This window comes from Melospiza melodia, chromosome 21 (genome assembly GCF_035770615.1).
Source record: "Melospiza melodia melodia isolate bMelMel2 chromosome 21, bMelMel2.pri, whole genome shotgun sequence".
NCBI classification, from domain to species: domain Eukaryota; kingdom Metazoa; phylum Chordata; class Aves; order Passeriformes; family Passerellidae; genus Melospiza; species Melospiza melodia.
The window spans coordinates 7,959,322-7,974,425 of NC_086214.1; the positions used below are offsets into that span (position 1 = coordinate 7,959,322).

Below are 15,104 nucleotides of genomic sequence, written 5' to 3' on the forward strand. Positions count from 1 at the left end.
TTAAACTCATAACAACAAAAAATTCCAAGTTATGCCTAGCCCCATCTTTCCAACCCATATTTGTCATGGTAGGATAGTTTATTCATCCATTATCCCATTTCTGCAATGCCCAAAAACATGAAAAGGGAGCAAAACACGAGGTGATTAGTTCAAGTCCGTGGTAATTTTTTCCAGTCCCTGAAGGAATTACTTTGTTGAAATGTGGTTTTAAAAGTATTTTTAGGTTGCTTTTTCAATGTGTATTTATACTTTTGTTGGTAAATATTTTATATCCCAATGTTAGGAAACAGCTAAAGTAGCTTTGAGATTGGAAATTGCATTTGTAGACTGAAGGATTATTGAGTGGTGGCTGGGATGGACTCAGTCTGTAATGGTTAACCTTGTTAAAAATATTAAAACAAATAACACATTTAATCGAATAAAAATTGTGAATTTTTGTTCTAGAAGACAGCATAGTTAGGAGTTGGGAGAAGTTGACTAAAAGCTGAGCAACGAGTTCATTTTCATTTAGAATAAAAATAAAAAATCTTGAGTTTGTTTATTTTTTCTTTTTCAAACAGCAAGTTCCCAGAACTCCCACTGAAACACACCTGTGTGTGTATATATATTATTGATTTATTGGTGGCAACCTGTATAGCAAGTTATAAATCCTGGGCTGTGTTACAGGACGTGTCCTGCTTAAAGCCTGGTCATGCTTCATTTACCAGCACAGCTCAGGCTGGAAACCAGAGTAACCCAATCCTTTAAATGATGTAACAGAGCTTAGTTAAAGAGTTGAACTTTCTGATACTTAAACCCCTCCTTTAAGACTAGGTTTTACTTTGATCTGTGGTCAAAAGAATTATTTAATGTAGCTCATGAATCTGATATTTCTTGGAAGTAAGACATTTGCTGAAGGTGTGTTATTACAAAATGGCAGCATAATCTCCTTCCTCCTGAGCATGGGCTGCTGCATTTGGGCTTCAGACAAATAGCAAGAGTAGTGCATTTAGTAGTTTGTTTAATTTTGTAGTTTAATTGCCTTTTATTTTGTATGTTTTTCCAATTTAAGGGCCAAGACCCTTTTTAAAATAGTCTATCAAAAATTTCATTTGTGTCTTACGGGTGCTGTGTACCTCCTGTGTGGTTTGCTGGGATCAGGAGCACAGTGAAGGTGTTTCATGGCACCTCCTCTCTGCTCTGCTGGGATCAGGAGACCTTTTTAAAACTCTTTTTAAAATAGTCTACCAAAAATTTCATTTGTGGCCCATGAGTGTTGTGCACCTCCTCTCTGGTCTGCTGGGATCAGGAGCACAGTGAAGGTTTTTTACGCGTTATGGATCCTGTGCATCTCCTGGCTCCCAGTTTGCTGGAACCACAAACGTGGTGGTGTGGAGAGATAGAATGTAAGAAAATATAGATAGTGCAGAAGGCAATCTCACCCCTGAGGAGTTGCAGCTGCACTAATTAGCAAAGATTAGGAACAGGCCTGCCCTTAGTAGGCCACAGCTGTGTCCAATGAGGATGAGTGCTGAAAAGAGTGGGTTAGCTGGCTGAGGATGGAGTTGGGCTTTGTTGGCTGTGTTGTGGGGGATGGAGTCACTGCTGTGAGGAGATAGCCATGAGAAATCACCAAGAAGGTATGGAACTTTTGCAATAAGATGGCAACATGGTGGAGCTGTCTGTTGTCCCTCAGCGTCCCTCTCCATCCCCTGTGTGTGTGGAGGGCTGAGGAGGGGACGGGGGACATTCCTCCTGTCCCTGCTCCCTGTGACAGAAGTGGGGCTGGGAAGGGCAGCCTGGCCTGCTGGGACCATCATCTCCAGCCTGGTTTTTATGTTCTCTGTGGCCATTTCAGCCATGGGGTAGCTGGCTGCTGTGGTGTGGTCAGAGCTGTGGGCAGCATGGCCACTGGCTTTGTGCTTTGGTCAGCCTCTGCTCAACCAGCCAGACAGGAGACCAAGCACATGGACTTGGCACGGGGTTGTGCAAGCAGCAGTGAGTTTTTCCTTTGGTTTCCCATAATTTATTTCATTTGGCAGAAGAAGATGCAGTTTGAATCCCCACCACCCTGTAGCTGCCCTCAAAGTCACACATATTAAGCTAAGGCTTTTTTTTTGTTTCTTTCACAGTGATTAACCAGCATGTACATGATGAGCTTAATTTTAGCTGTAGAAAGCCAGCACAGGGCAGTTGAGCAGGTGTTCACAGGGTTGTATTGTGATTTTACACCACAGCCAGTGCATGGTGGGTGAGCAGATTGCTCCAAGCTGGAGCAGCCCTCAGCACTTCCCACTGTCCCCTTGCTATATCCATCTGAAATCCTCCCTTCTGGGGAGCCTCACTGCAGCAACACTTAAATTAACTCATTACTTTTTGGTTTTTTTCTGTTGTGGGTATTGAAGCAGTGGGTCTGAACTTTAGTTTTTCAGTGGAAGAGTGTGAAGTGGTGCTGTGGGAAGTGGGTGAAGCTGTAGGCAGCTCCCCAGCAGGATGGGAGCTGTGGCTGGCTGGGGATGTGCTGTGCTTGCAAAACCAAGGGAGCCCTCTCCCCAGCAAACACTCACTTTTTACACTCACAAATGTCACTTTCTTAGGAAATTTATGTCCAAAGTGTGATGAAGTGCAGTGCAAAATCAAACAGAATTTTAAGGAACTGTGGGGTGGGTTTGGTGACAGATTCCTGCTGGGTATTGAGCCCCAACTGTGGGTTTTTGGGTGAGGTGATGGAAGCTGGTGGTTTCACACTGTGGAATTTCTGGGGGATACAGAGGGCAGGGAGTGCTGCTGTCTCTGGAAAAATCCCCCTTCCAGGTCGGTTTTAGCTCACCCAGTGCTCAAGGTAAATGTGCTGCTGTAGGGCTGAGGTGAGGAGCAAAGGGATTAATGATGCTCTGGGGTAGAAACTGGGCAACAGGAGGAGGAGAGAAGCTTTGGGGTGAAGGTTGAGGGTGCTGTGAATGAAGCCTGAGCCTTCTAATAAGAAGGCTCTATTATTATTTCTTATTTCACATCACCCACCTGCTGCCCCTGTGAGCAGAACCTCGTACCTGGGACTTGTGCAGTCATTCTGCATCTGGGTTTGAGGAGGATGGAAAGAGAATAAATAATGCTGGAAGAAGAAAAACTACATTTTGAAACAAATATGCAATGTTTCATTATTTTCTTGAGTGAGAGAAAAGGTTTGTTCAGTACAGACCTTTAACATTGGATTGTCTCCAGTTCTTTGAATTTTCTAAACAGTTTTGAGTTCAAGGTGTAGAAGAAAAGACAGGAATAATCATCTCAACTCTGGCACTGCCAAGCTTTTCCTCTCACAGTGCATTTATTGCTGGCATCAATATCTGTGTGACTTCTTTCTGCTGATTGCAGCTCCTTCTGAAGAGCCAGTGCTACCTTTCCCCTCTTGCAAGATAGTTTGATAAGTTTTACTTACATTTGTGGCACTGGCTGTTCTTGTGAGCAGACAAAGCCACAACACCCTTTCTTTTTACTTTTTATTTTTCTGTTTGATTTTTTTTTTTTTGCTGTTTTGTTTTTTTTTAGTAGCCTGGTAATTAAGATATTTTTATTGATGTCTCCATTGGCACTTCTGTTCTTGCCCTCTTTGTTCTATGCAGTGGTCACCACACACGTTGACTCCCTGTCCCAAAAGCATTGAGTAGAGCTCTAAATTTGTTCCAGTTAAAGCTTTGGAGTCAAATTACTTCAGTATGCAGAATAAAATGTATTTATTGAAATTTTCTAACAAATTCTGCGTGTGAAAGGTACTTGCATCAGTTTGCCAAGTGGCAAAATGCTTCCTAAGAAATGTGTTTTTATGCTTGTGGGTATTTACTGATTTTTCCCTTCCTCTGGGAGTGTAAATTACATGTATTCTGCTCTTTGTTATTTCTTCAGCAGTCACTGCTGAGGTGTAAGATGGGATCCTGGTTCTTGAGATGTTGTGCTCTTGTTGAACTGTTTGGTCTTTCCTTTTGCTGGTTTTAGGAAGGGCCTTTACAGCAAGGCTGGCACAAGCTCTGCTCACAGAATCCTTACAAAGTTTTACCTTCCTAAGCACTTTCAGCTCAGAACTGGGGTTGGCCTTTTACAGTCTAAACAGACTTTAATAAAAATTCCCAGTGTCAGCTCTGTGCTTTCTCCCCCAGTCATAATCTAGAGCTTTATCAGGTGAACATGGCTTTGTTTTTCCACAGTAACACACCAAGCCTGCAACGCAGTTTATAATTTCTGAAATATTTTGAAATACTTTTATAATTGATATGTTGATTTCTGGATAGGTGCAAATGATGGGGTTTTGAGACTGAAGGGTGGATTGCCTCATGGAGCAGTCAGGGAAATGTAAAATTTCCCCAAGACAAGTGGGCTGTGAGTGTGCAGAGTTGTGCCAGATGTTCCTACATTGGTGGCATCCTGGCACCAGGAAATTTTCCTTTAATAGGAAATTTAAAATTGCAAAAAGCTACATTGAGAGCTTTGATAGATCTGACAAATGCACTCCTGTGAGAGGATAAAAACAGAAATGAAACTTCTGAAAATTCCTTTCAGTAGCAGATTATCAGTAGACTGGGGAGCTGATTGAACTGGTGATAAAGGGAAATACCTCAAGTACACAGGAACAGGATTTCAGGGGAAGTGGTTAATGCTGCATTTACTGGTAGAAAATTCCTAATCTACATGAAGTCGTGGTTTGTGTTGGTCATTGTAATAAGTAAAATGAGTTTATCGTGAATCCCAGAATCATTAAGGTTGGAAAAGACCTCTGAGATCATCAAATCCAACTAAACCAGAGCACTGAGTGCCATGTCCAGTTGTTTCTTGAACCTTTCCAGGAGTGGGGACTCCACCACCTCCCTGGGCAGCCTATTCCAATGCTTGACCACCTTTTCTACGAAAAAATTCTTTTTGGTATCCTGTTAATCTCTGCAGCCATGCTTAAGGCTTTCAAAGGCACAGCTTAGGCTTTGCATTCCATATCAATAAATAATCAGTTTGTCTTAAAGTTGTGATATGTGTTTCTTGCTCCACTGTAGGAGCTTTGTGGTAAATGCAGCAAGGATTAAGCATTTAAATATGGGAGAATCACAAAAATTGGGGATACAGTTATGTCCCAGCACTTCTTGATGGTTATTTCAGTTTTTTGTCACTTCTTCCATATGGGCCATGGGAATACTGGTTGAAAGCAGAGATTGAGGACTAGTTCTGGTTGTTGGAGCAGCTTTTGGGGGAATTGGGGTGCTGATGTGTGGTGGTTTCTTTGGTTGTGAAATGCCCATGGCAGGGCAGTGCCAGTAACTGTTGGAAGTGAGTGAGGGAACAGAAACTTGATAAATAACCAAGCAAGTTCAGTTTCTTTCCAAAATTGTTTTCCTAAGTGAATAATTTTTAGGATTCACCTTTGAGAGCAGCCCCCCAGCAGCTCCCAGGTTTCAGCATGGAAGAGCTGACTTGAATCTTCTTATTATGGGAAGGAAAGGCCTTGTTGTGTTTAACTGGTCAGTGGTGCAGCCCTGCTGCTGGGTGATTATCAGAGAATGCATCTGGTAGGCAAAGACGTGTCAGCAGCAAAGGAAAACAACCTTGAAACCGGCCTGCAGTGAGCCTGCAGTTTCATAATTACTTGGGGTGATGCTGATTGCAGGCTGGTGCCCAAAGGGGGATTCCACAGCCCCCTCACTGCAGCTGGGCTTTCCCACCTCCCTGCTGCAGTGCTGCCACTCCTGTGGGCACAGCTGGCCCTGCACTGGGAGCTGCTTGAAGGTGGGAAGGGAAGGATGGGATGATTTCAGCAGGATCCCTCTGCTCTGGTGGGTCCCATGCAGCCACACCACCCTGGGGTGACAGAGGCAGGAGGAGCAGGGAGCACAACAGGGTCTGGAAGCACCTGAGTTAAGGGAACATAAATTCACTCCAAGGTGATTGTTGTTACACTGGATTGTGGACTGACCCTCCTAGTTTTAGATTTTTTACTTCTATACTGCCTGAAAGAAAGCTTTTAATGTGTGTTTTCTGGGGACTGTTTCTAATGACTCCCACACTTAGGAGCATAAGACTTTCTTGTCTCCTCTCCTCCCACTGCCTCCCTCCCACCCCCAGTAAATTTACTGAAATGGGTCAAAGTAGAAACCCTGGAGAGAGTTCTTTAGTTCTCTCTGAACTGTGCCTGCCCTGAATCGATGGGACTTTGGGGCAGGGGGAGGGATAATGGTCTTGCTTGTTCTCTCAAATGTGCTCCAAGCAGTGGCTCCCTTTCTGCAGGTGGCTCTTTTGGGCCACAAAGTTCATTAGCCAGTGTTGAATCATCAGCTTCAGAACTGAATTTCCAGGCTTTGAATCCTTTCCACAGCCAGGTCACTGCTGCAACACCTTTGAGCCCTGGTTTTTGTTTGCTTTTCATTGGAGCCCTTTGGATTTCAAAGGGAAGGATGATACTGAGACATGGGCTCCTCTTTTTGACTCTCTGTACAGAATTATGTCTCCTTTTACTTGCTATCTACTAAGAGAGTGATTGCAAAGCTTGGGGAAGTGTTTATGTCTGAGTGTTACAATATACTCAGGTATAAAATATTGATATTACTGCTATTTGATCCTTAAAATGAGCTTGTTTGCAGAAATAATGCATTGGCCACATTAATTTTTTTTTTTTAAATTAAATCACAAAAGTATGAAAAATCTGCCATTAGTCCTTGTGGGTGATAATCCTGTATCTATTATTAGGTTTAAATAAATGAAACTTGCATTGTACACTGTTCACATCAAGTATGGAAGAAAAGATTAGCAATTTTCCAAACAGTTCTGATTTGGGTCTTATTAACTTTGACATAGCTTGAAGATTTAATACCATCTTTTGTATCAGATCATGGGGTTAGATACCTGCTGCTCCTCAGCTGGAATCGCATCTCGCACTCTGAGTGCTCATCAGGGCAAGATGTGGAGCTCCAGAGCCAGAGCTGAGTGCAGAGTGAGCTGTGCCTGGCATGGCACAGGAGGAAATGTTTTGTGGGGAGGAATGATTAGATCTGTCCCAGAAGGAATTCAGGAGGCAAAGGGCAGGAGCCTGGTGTAAGTGTGCTGTGGCTCTGGTATCAATCAGGCAGTGAGGTGAGAAAGTCCTTTGTCATTTGCTCCCTGACTCTTCGTGGTAGCACAAAATATGGAATTTATTTCTTTTTTTATCCAGTTCTTTTTCTTTCTTGTCTCTAAACTTGGAAGCACAGGTCTTTAAAACCTTCACTGCTCAGGTTCCTTGCTAGGGATTGATAGCAGAAACCAAACACTCGGTTCTTTGCTCCACTGAAATTCCCTCTTACTTCATGATTTGTGTTTTCTTTGCTTGGCTCTAAATGTGTGCTTCCTTTTTAAATATAGTTTTCCAAGTTTCTGGCCGTACCAGATTGTTTATATTTTTTAAAAGCCTTCTGCTTAGCCGTTATATTGCTCTTTATAGTTCTGCTTAACCACATTGGTTTCTGTTGCTCTTTTTTCTTGCATAAACTTAGCTGGGATGAATTTCAAATGTGGTTTATCCAACTGTTAAGTATTTCCCACTTTTCTGCAATAGATTTCACATATGTTACAGAATTCCAAACCAAGATCTGGTGGACATATTGCCCTGTTTCTTTACCCGAAGTCAGATATAGAAGGATTTTTAAGCATTTCAGTGACAATATTTAGGTCACTGGTTCCAGCATGCTGCTTGGCTTCAAATCCATTTGTCATATTGAGCTGGTTTCCAAGGATTAGGATAACTATGGTCCATATATTTATTTTAAAAATTTAATTTTGTGCTAATAAACCTAAATAGGAAAAAAATATTGGTCCTCTTGAGTTGGGAACTCAAAAGGTTTTTTATTTTCCATCCAGAGGTCAAACTGTGGAGTTCCATAAGAGACGTCCATCCATCCAGGATTTACCCATTCAAAAATGTATCCAAAATTAGGAATTAGGCTTTTTCAGAATATTTACACAGTAGTATTTGTATCTAGTAACAAGTCAGCAACTTGCCCATCTATTTAGGGTCTGGTATTAGACCTGAGAGGACGTTCCAGGCTTGTGCTTTTGGTCCCTTACACGTGGTTGAGTTATGAACAGAAATATGAGTTTTTCCAGAAATATGGCAAGTTTCTGGTAGAAAACTGGAGAATATTGGGAGTTCTGCAGGCAGATTGGAGGGATGAGGTGAAGGTACTCGTGCTCTAACATGTTCTCACTTTTCATGAACTTTTCTCACAGCCAGGTTTTTTTCTCTTTTTGAATTAATAAGAGGATAAAACAGTGCCAAATTTCTTTTATGAACTCTTGATTCTCCCAGTGACTTGGGGAACAATGTCTGTATCTGAATGGAGAGGTTTGCCTTTATTTTTTCATGTTATGTGGAAATACTGCAGAAGAGGCACAAAGTGACACAGAAGATGGAGTTTTGTTGGTTTATGCACTGATAAGTGACCCGTTCAATCTATTATGGTGACATTTGGAGGCACAGCACTGAGTGGAGGAATTGGGATGGGGATAAAACACTTGGAAAAAGCTGGAAAGCAGTGGGACCTGTGCTTCAGCTTAGCAGAAACTGTTGGAAAATACTCTGGCATTCATCTTAAAAAAGATATATTTTGGAGAAGAAATGGACATACCTGCTGATGCCTTGGAGGAATAGATTCCAAAAAGATAATTTTGTATTCAAATAAGACAAGACTTAAATGGAAAAGAGCACTGCAGTGGCAGAGGAATATATATACACACACACACAGTGGAGTATATGGAATTATATATAGCATGTCATAGGAAATAGAGTGACTGAGGTGTAACCAGTCCAGATTTAAGTATAAGGTTAACCAATATTTCAATTAATAAATTTTTATAGTAGAATAACTCAAAATGGGAAAAATCAGTATCTTTAAAAAGAGCAGGCAGGTGAAAATAAACCTGGTTTGAATATGTCCAAGATCTGTAATCTTCACTGGACATGGGAATTTATTAGGAGGTGTGTATTGTGGGCCATTGCTCCTGTGCTGTGTGATGCTGGGGTGGAGCCAGTTTTGAGAAAAATGGTGATGTATTGGTTGCAAGATGGAATCCAAAAGGCTGTAGCCTTTTATTTGCTGTTATCCAGGAGGTCAGATCTCTGGAAGCTTGGTGCTTGTTCTGTGCTTCTCCCTACCCCTTCCATCTCCATATTCCCAATAACACGATGTATATATGAGGGGTTTTGGGTTTTTTTAGTTCTGTGATGAACAGAGCTCTGACTGAATTTTTTTAATCTTTGTTTTGGGATTTTTTTGGTGTTTTGTTTATTTTGTTTATGTTTATTTTTCCTTACAGAGGGAGCTCGATACCACAGCAACAATATTGGCGAACCGGCAAGATGAAAGTGAGCAGTCCAGGAAAAAACTCATTGAACAAAGTCGTGAGTTCAAGAAAAACACTCCAGAGGTAAGGAGAAAAGCTGTCCCAGTCTCTTGCTCTAGTAGTAGGTGGTATTAGGCATGTGCAAGTGATGATTTCTTCTTAATGGTTTATTTCTATAGTTTTCTTGTATATATTGCCAGGTCCTTATCTGTTTATTTCTGATGTTTTCCTCATCAGGGAGCTTTTGCATTCTGTAAATACTGAAATCTGAATTGATGTTTTTAGAGGAAGCATCAACACTGGCCTTCAAACAGGCTTGCTCTAAATTATATAATAATGTAAAACCTGGAGAATTTAAAAAACAATTCTTCACCAATCCAAACTCTCAGAGCACTTGGATGTAGAAAGTGACATTTTGCTGCCTAAATAAATCTATATCAAGGGCATAACTTGAAAGATGCTCATTTTTCCATCAAAAATCACATTAAGTTTCACTGTTGATTTCACTGGAAACACAACAAGGTCAGGGCTGAGCCAAGCTCCCCTGGGAGGACGTGCATGGAGCACAGGTGTGGGGCAAAACCAGTGGGGAAACTGGGAGAGCTGAATGTGATCTGTGAGAAACTGGGAGTGTTTGAACTCCTCACGAGCAGCCACCTCAAACCCACAGATAATCTCACTTGGTTCCCTGCTGAAAGCAGAGCAGTGCTCAGGGCTGGCTGCCTCCTCTGTTTGTTTTGTGGATTTGGGTATTTTTTTCCCCTGCTGATTGCCAGCAATCTGTTCAACCAGGAATGTTGTGGCATTTCAAAGCCAGTTCCAGATAAACTGATCTGCCAGCACCAGCTCCTTCCAAGGCTCTTCCTGGGAGGGAAGCAGCAGGCAGCTCTCCCAGCCTTCAGTGCTGCTCCTCCAGCAGCAGATGCTGCCCTGCATCCTGAGGGTGCAGATCTTTGGGGTCTGTCCTGCTCACTGGGATCCAGCTCTTTGGGGTTTATCTGCTCACAGACACTGATCCCTGGGATCCAGGGGTCTGTTTGGGGTCTGTCCTGCTCACTGGGATCCAGCTCTTTGGGGTCTGTCCTGCTCACAGACACTGATCCCTGGGATCCAGGGGTTTTTCCTGCTCACTGGGATCCAGCTCTTTGGGGTCTGTCCTGCTCTGTCTCTCTGTGGCAGGCCCAGGGTTTTTCTTGGTGATGGTTCTGTCACACCCAGGGCATTTCTCTGGGTTGACATAAACACCTCAGAGAGCAGAGCAGGACTTGTCTGCAAATCCCTTGGCACCTCAGATTCTCATTCATCTTAAGGCTGAGAAGATGAAAGTGCCAGGACTTGTGGGAATTTACAGAGAGTGGACAGCTGTGCTTTGGAAAAGGCTTGTAGAGCCTGGGAAAGAGTGGAAGTGCATTTGTGTGGGATCTGAGGGGAGGAGGGAAAGTACCAGCAGGGTGAGAGCCTGGCAGGGAAAACGTGGATGGTATGGTGTTGGAGCTGGGCTTGGGTAGGAGGGCTCCCCAGGCTCTGGGCAGTCCCTGGAGGGCAGGAGGCCTGTGGGAGCTGAAGAAATCACCTTTAACCCCCCCCAAGGCTCTCATGGTTTGAGGCTGTGGCCATGGAAAGGCTTCTTCAAACCAGGGCTGCTCCTTCCCTCAGTCCTCCCCCCTTATCTCATGTCCATTACGTCTCAGCATCTTCTCCATTACATCACTAAACATCCTGGGGGTGCTGACCCACGAGGGACTCCTGGGGAAGAGTTAGTGTTGTTTATCTGGTGCCCTGAGGAGGTTTTATGGGGCAGAAATCAGTTCTTTTTGAAAAAAAGAGAATTTGGGGAGTGCAGGACTTTTAAAAAGGAGTAAAAGAATTTGAAGAGTGAGTTCAGGAGCTGTGAGAGGGTGAGTTGATTCCAATCTATTGGGAAGAGAAGGAGGAAGGAGAGAAGTGAAAGATTATGGAGAGTGTAGGAAATTGTACAGAATCTAGAAAATATATGGAGTTCTGGGCCCATATTTTCAATTGTTTGCTAGAAGCTTAAGTTCATACTATAAAACCTAACTTGTTTCCTGCTACCTTCCTTTCTTTCCTATAAGTAAAATGACAAATTTTTCACTGTAGCTGCCAGTCCCCATCTGATGGTATGTTACAGGTTTCAGGAGGATTTCTTTAAGCCAGTTTGGTTTCTGTGGAGCAGAAGGGGAGCAACAGACAAAAACCCACAAGACCCTACACTAATTTTAAAGTGCATTGTGAGAGCACCTTGGTAACTCAGTGGGAGAGGAATGAACTGAGGCAAACAGATCCTCTTGTAATTACTTAAAGAGATATAGTGGGAAATGATATGCAATTAGTCCTTTCTAGTAAGGAAGATACAGAAGTTAAATCATTTGATGGGAAGGTTTTAAATATTATTTTACAAAACAATTCTGTAGCCGCTATTCTCTTTCAGAATACATGAGCTTTATTTATTGAGAAATGACACTCTGAACATTCCCAGTGTTTGAGGAAATTGGGATCTCTGCTAGGTTCTGCATCCTCATCTTTGTCCTGGGACCCTTATGAAAGCACATTCCTTTAGAACCTTGCATGAATTTTTTGGGTTCTTTCTTTGTCTGCTTTTTCTCTGCCATGGTGCTCTTCTGCAGCTTTGTTTCTGAAGAACAGCTTCTACTTCCTCTGACTAAGAATGAAAAAGGGATCAAAGAATTAGAAGGAAGTATCTGAGCTGTAGGAACAGGCAGCTGTAGCCAACCTGAGATGTAGATTTTGTCCCCAAGGGTATGGAGGAAGCTCAGATGTGGAAGGTCTGTCCTGTCCAAGGGATTTGCTGTGGAAGATGGGGGTGTCCAGCTGGAAAACTGCACTGGATTTCCTCCTCACACAAAACTCACAGCTTGTGCAGTGTGTGTTCACCTTCAGTTGTTTTTTGCACTCCCAAAAAGCAGAGAGGTCTGTGAATATTCCTCAAATTTCAGCAGTTTGATGAGTAACTGCAGCTTTGTCTGGAAACATCCTTGAGGTGGACAGGGAATGCACAGGGGGACGCTGGCATCTCCAAACTGATACATTTAAGTTCCTAAAACATCCATATGCTCTTTTACGTAACAAAACAGTTCTGTGGGAGAAAACCAGCCTGGATGCAGAATGTTCTTCAGCTAGATAAAAAACCCAGTGTACAGCTCAATTTCAGTTTCCACAATGAAGTAACAACTTTCTTGGCGTTAAAAGAAGAAACAAATCCACAAAGATGGAATTGTTCAATGTAACAATTTGTTTCAGAAATGTACTTTCCATTTTGTGTTTCACCCTGCCTGCATCCCTGGTTTGGGCTGTGCCAGCATCTCTTTTCCTCTGCCCTTGCCAGTCCCACCATAAATCAGGAGACAAGTGTGGATTGCCTTGACTTTCCTATTCATTGTTGCCTCTAGATTTTCCATAATATCCCCTTGAAAGTTATCTCCTGTGCAGCACAAAAGGATTCCAAAAATCCCTAATGAAGTTGAGGATACTTCTGTTTCTTTTTCCTTTAAAAGTTGTGACAGATCTTTTTGGGTCATTTCTGCCTTCTTTGCAAATTATCAAATTGCTGCAAAAAAAGCAATACAATGTTTTCATGTTTGGAGGAATGTCCCTAGGGCTTTTGGTATTTAAAAATGTTAAAATACTATTTCTGTCTTGGCATACTGGGAGATGACTCTGGGAAGAAGGATCTCGTGTTTTTGGGAACTTTACATGAACAGAAAATTCAGCAGTGGTTGTGCAGAAACTTTCAGAAAGGGTTCTTAACCTGTTATTGCAAAAATATTCTTTACCTCCTCACACCTTTTAGGCGGTCATGTCAGACCTGCTGCTCATAGATGTTTTGGAGTATTTTCAGTCTCAATTTGTTTCCCCCTGAGCAGCTACTGTGGAAGGCTGAGTCTGGTCAGGAGATTACTTGAAACATCAATTTTACATGACTGTTACTTGGAAGACATCTCCAAATATATCATGTGAATTGCCAGCCTCCATCAGATGATTATTTTCTTACAGTGACAAATCCTGAACTGTTGTGACCAACTGTGGTATTTCTGGGGTATTTTAACCTCTGTGAAATTCTTGTTTTATTTAATCCTGTCCTCATATGTCAATTCTGGTGTGAATAACAGAATGTTTGAATTACCATCTTTGAGAATTGGGGTTTTTTTAGTCTCTAAATAATTCCAGGTGCACAGGTTAATAATTTTTAGCATGAAGTGTAGGTTGTTCCTAATGTTGCTTTTGTTTTTACCCAGAGTCTTAGTTCAGTAACCACTTTTTGCTTACTTATTTCTGTTTTAAACATTGAAAAGCTTGTCCAATACTTGCTCTTTTAAGCCTGTTTAAGCTGTAACTCTCCATTGCTTTTCTCTAGGATTTGGCCAGGTAAGCCAGGTAATATTGGGCTGTGGGGTTATTACAGGGGTCATAAGACAAAAGCTCAGCCTGGGGAACCTGGGTCAGCTGCTCTTGGGAAATGAAATAAGCAACTAATTTTGACTAATTTTGTAATGGGAGATCATGAGCTCTACAAAATCAGGCAGGTCTGAGGTGCCAGAATTAGAGACAGGAGCTTGCCCTGTTGCTGTGGGCTCTGGTTTTTATCCTGATGGATAAAATAATAAATTGGCTGGGTGATTCCTCACTGGTTTTGCCCTTTGCAGTTTCTGGGTTGTAAATGAATTTAGGTGGTGAGATTGAGGAAGTCAAGATTACCTTTAAATGCCCAAATTCCCACCTGAATCCTGTAAAACAGATGGAAAGTTCAGTGTGCAGAGTTATGGAGGGATGTGGGAGAATCTCTAAGCACAGAAACATAAATTCTCAAACAAAGATGCTCTGGAAAATGGAATATGGTAAAGTGCTAGAAAACAAAATAATACCTGAACACTGACTGGGTGGAGGGGCAACCTGCTGACCATTGGGTAACCTCAAATAAATGACATTTACCTGCCTACATCAAAGCTGTTTTCCATCAGTGTCACCCAAACCATCCCCACCCTGCTCCATCACAGCTCTGCCGTGCCCCAAAGAGAAAGAAAAATGCCTGGAAAATCTCCTGTTAGACAAATAATGGTTTTATTCCCCATGTTGTATCAAAGTGATGCATATTTTTAAGATCCACAAGCTTCTAAAAATTATAATTGTAAGTCATAAGGAACTAAAGAAAATTAAGACAGTTATTATGGAAGGGCTCGGTTTTCAAAGTGCAAAATTCTTAAATTCTTTGTCCCCTGTGTTTCTGGACTATTCTGTTGAAACAGCCAGTATCTACAGCAAAATATAATATAATTAAGGGTAAAAAAAATTTAAATAATTCTGCTGCTTGAATTAGTTCTTGAAATGAGAGCAGGATTTTCAGAATTGTGGGTAATGTTGATTCCCAGAGACTTTGCTCAGTCAACTTTGGTCTAGTCTGTGTGACAAAGTGGAAATGATAACAAAATCTACTGAAAACACACAGTCTGTCTGAGGATAATTGATGTTCTCAGTGTCTGTGTACAGGGGGTGAATATTGATTTGCTGCCATCTACAGCTGGGTTGTTCCATTCCTTTTATTGTTTTGTTTTTCCTTCCCCCCCTCCTTTTTCATTTTCCCACTTTCCTCCTCTTTTTTTTTCCTTTTTTCCATTTTATTCTTTCTTTCCCAGTTTTCTCTTTTTTTCCCCTTTGATGAATACCTCTCCTTTAGGATAATATTTAGGTGCCATGTTGTTCCTTCCCACCTTTTTATTCTTAAGAGCTTTGTTTGCCAGGTA

The 15,104-nt window shown here is 42.0% G+C and overlaps 1 protein-coding gene across 1 annotated transcript in view; it reads left to right on the forward strand.

Annotated features, from left to right (window-relative positions):
* Positions 1–15,104, forward strand: part of CUX1 (cut like homeobox 1) — a 242,336-nt gene that overhangs the window by 40,754 nt on the left and 186,478 nt on the right. The window contains 1 exon segment of the mRNA XM_063173997.1: positions 9,301–9,411. Coding sequence (XP_063030067.1) covers positions 9,301–9,411 — 111 coding nt within the window.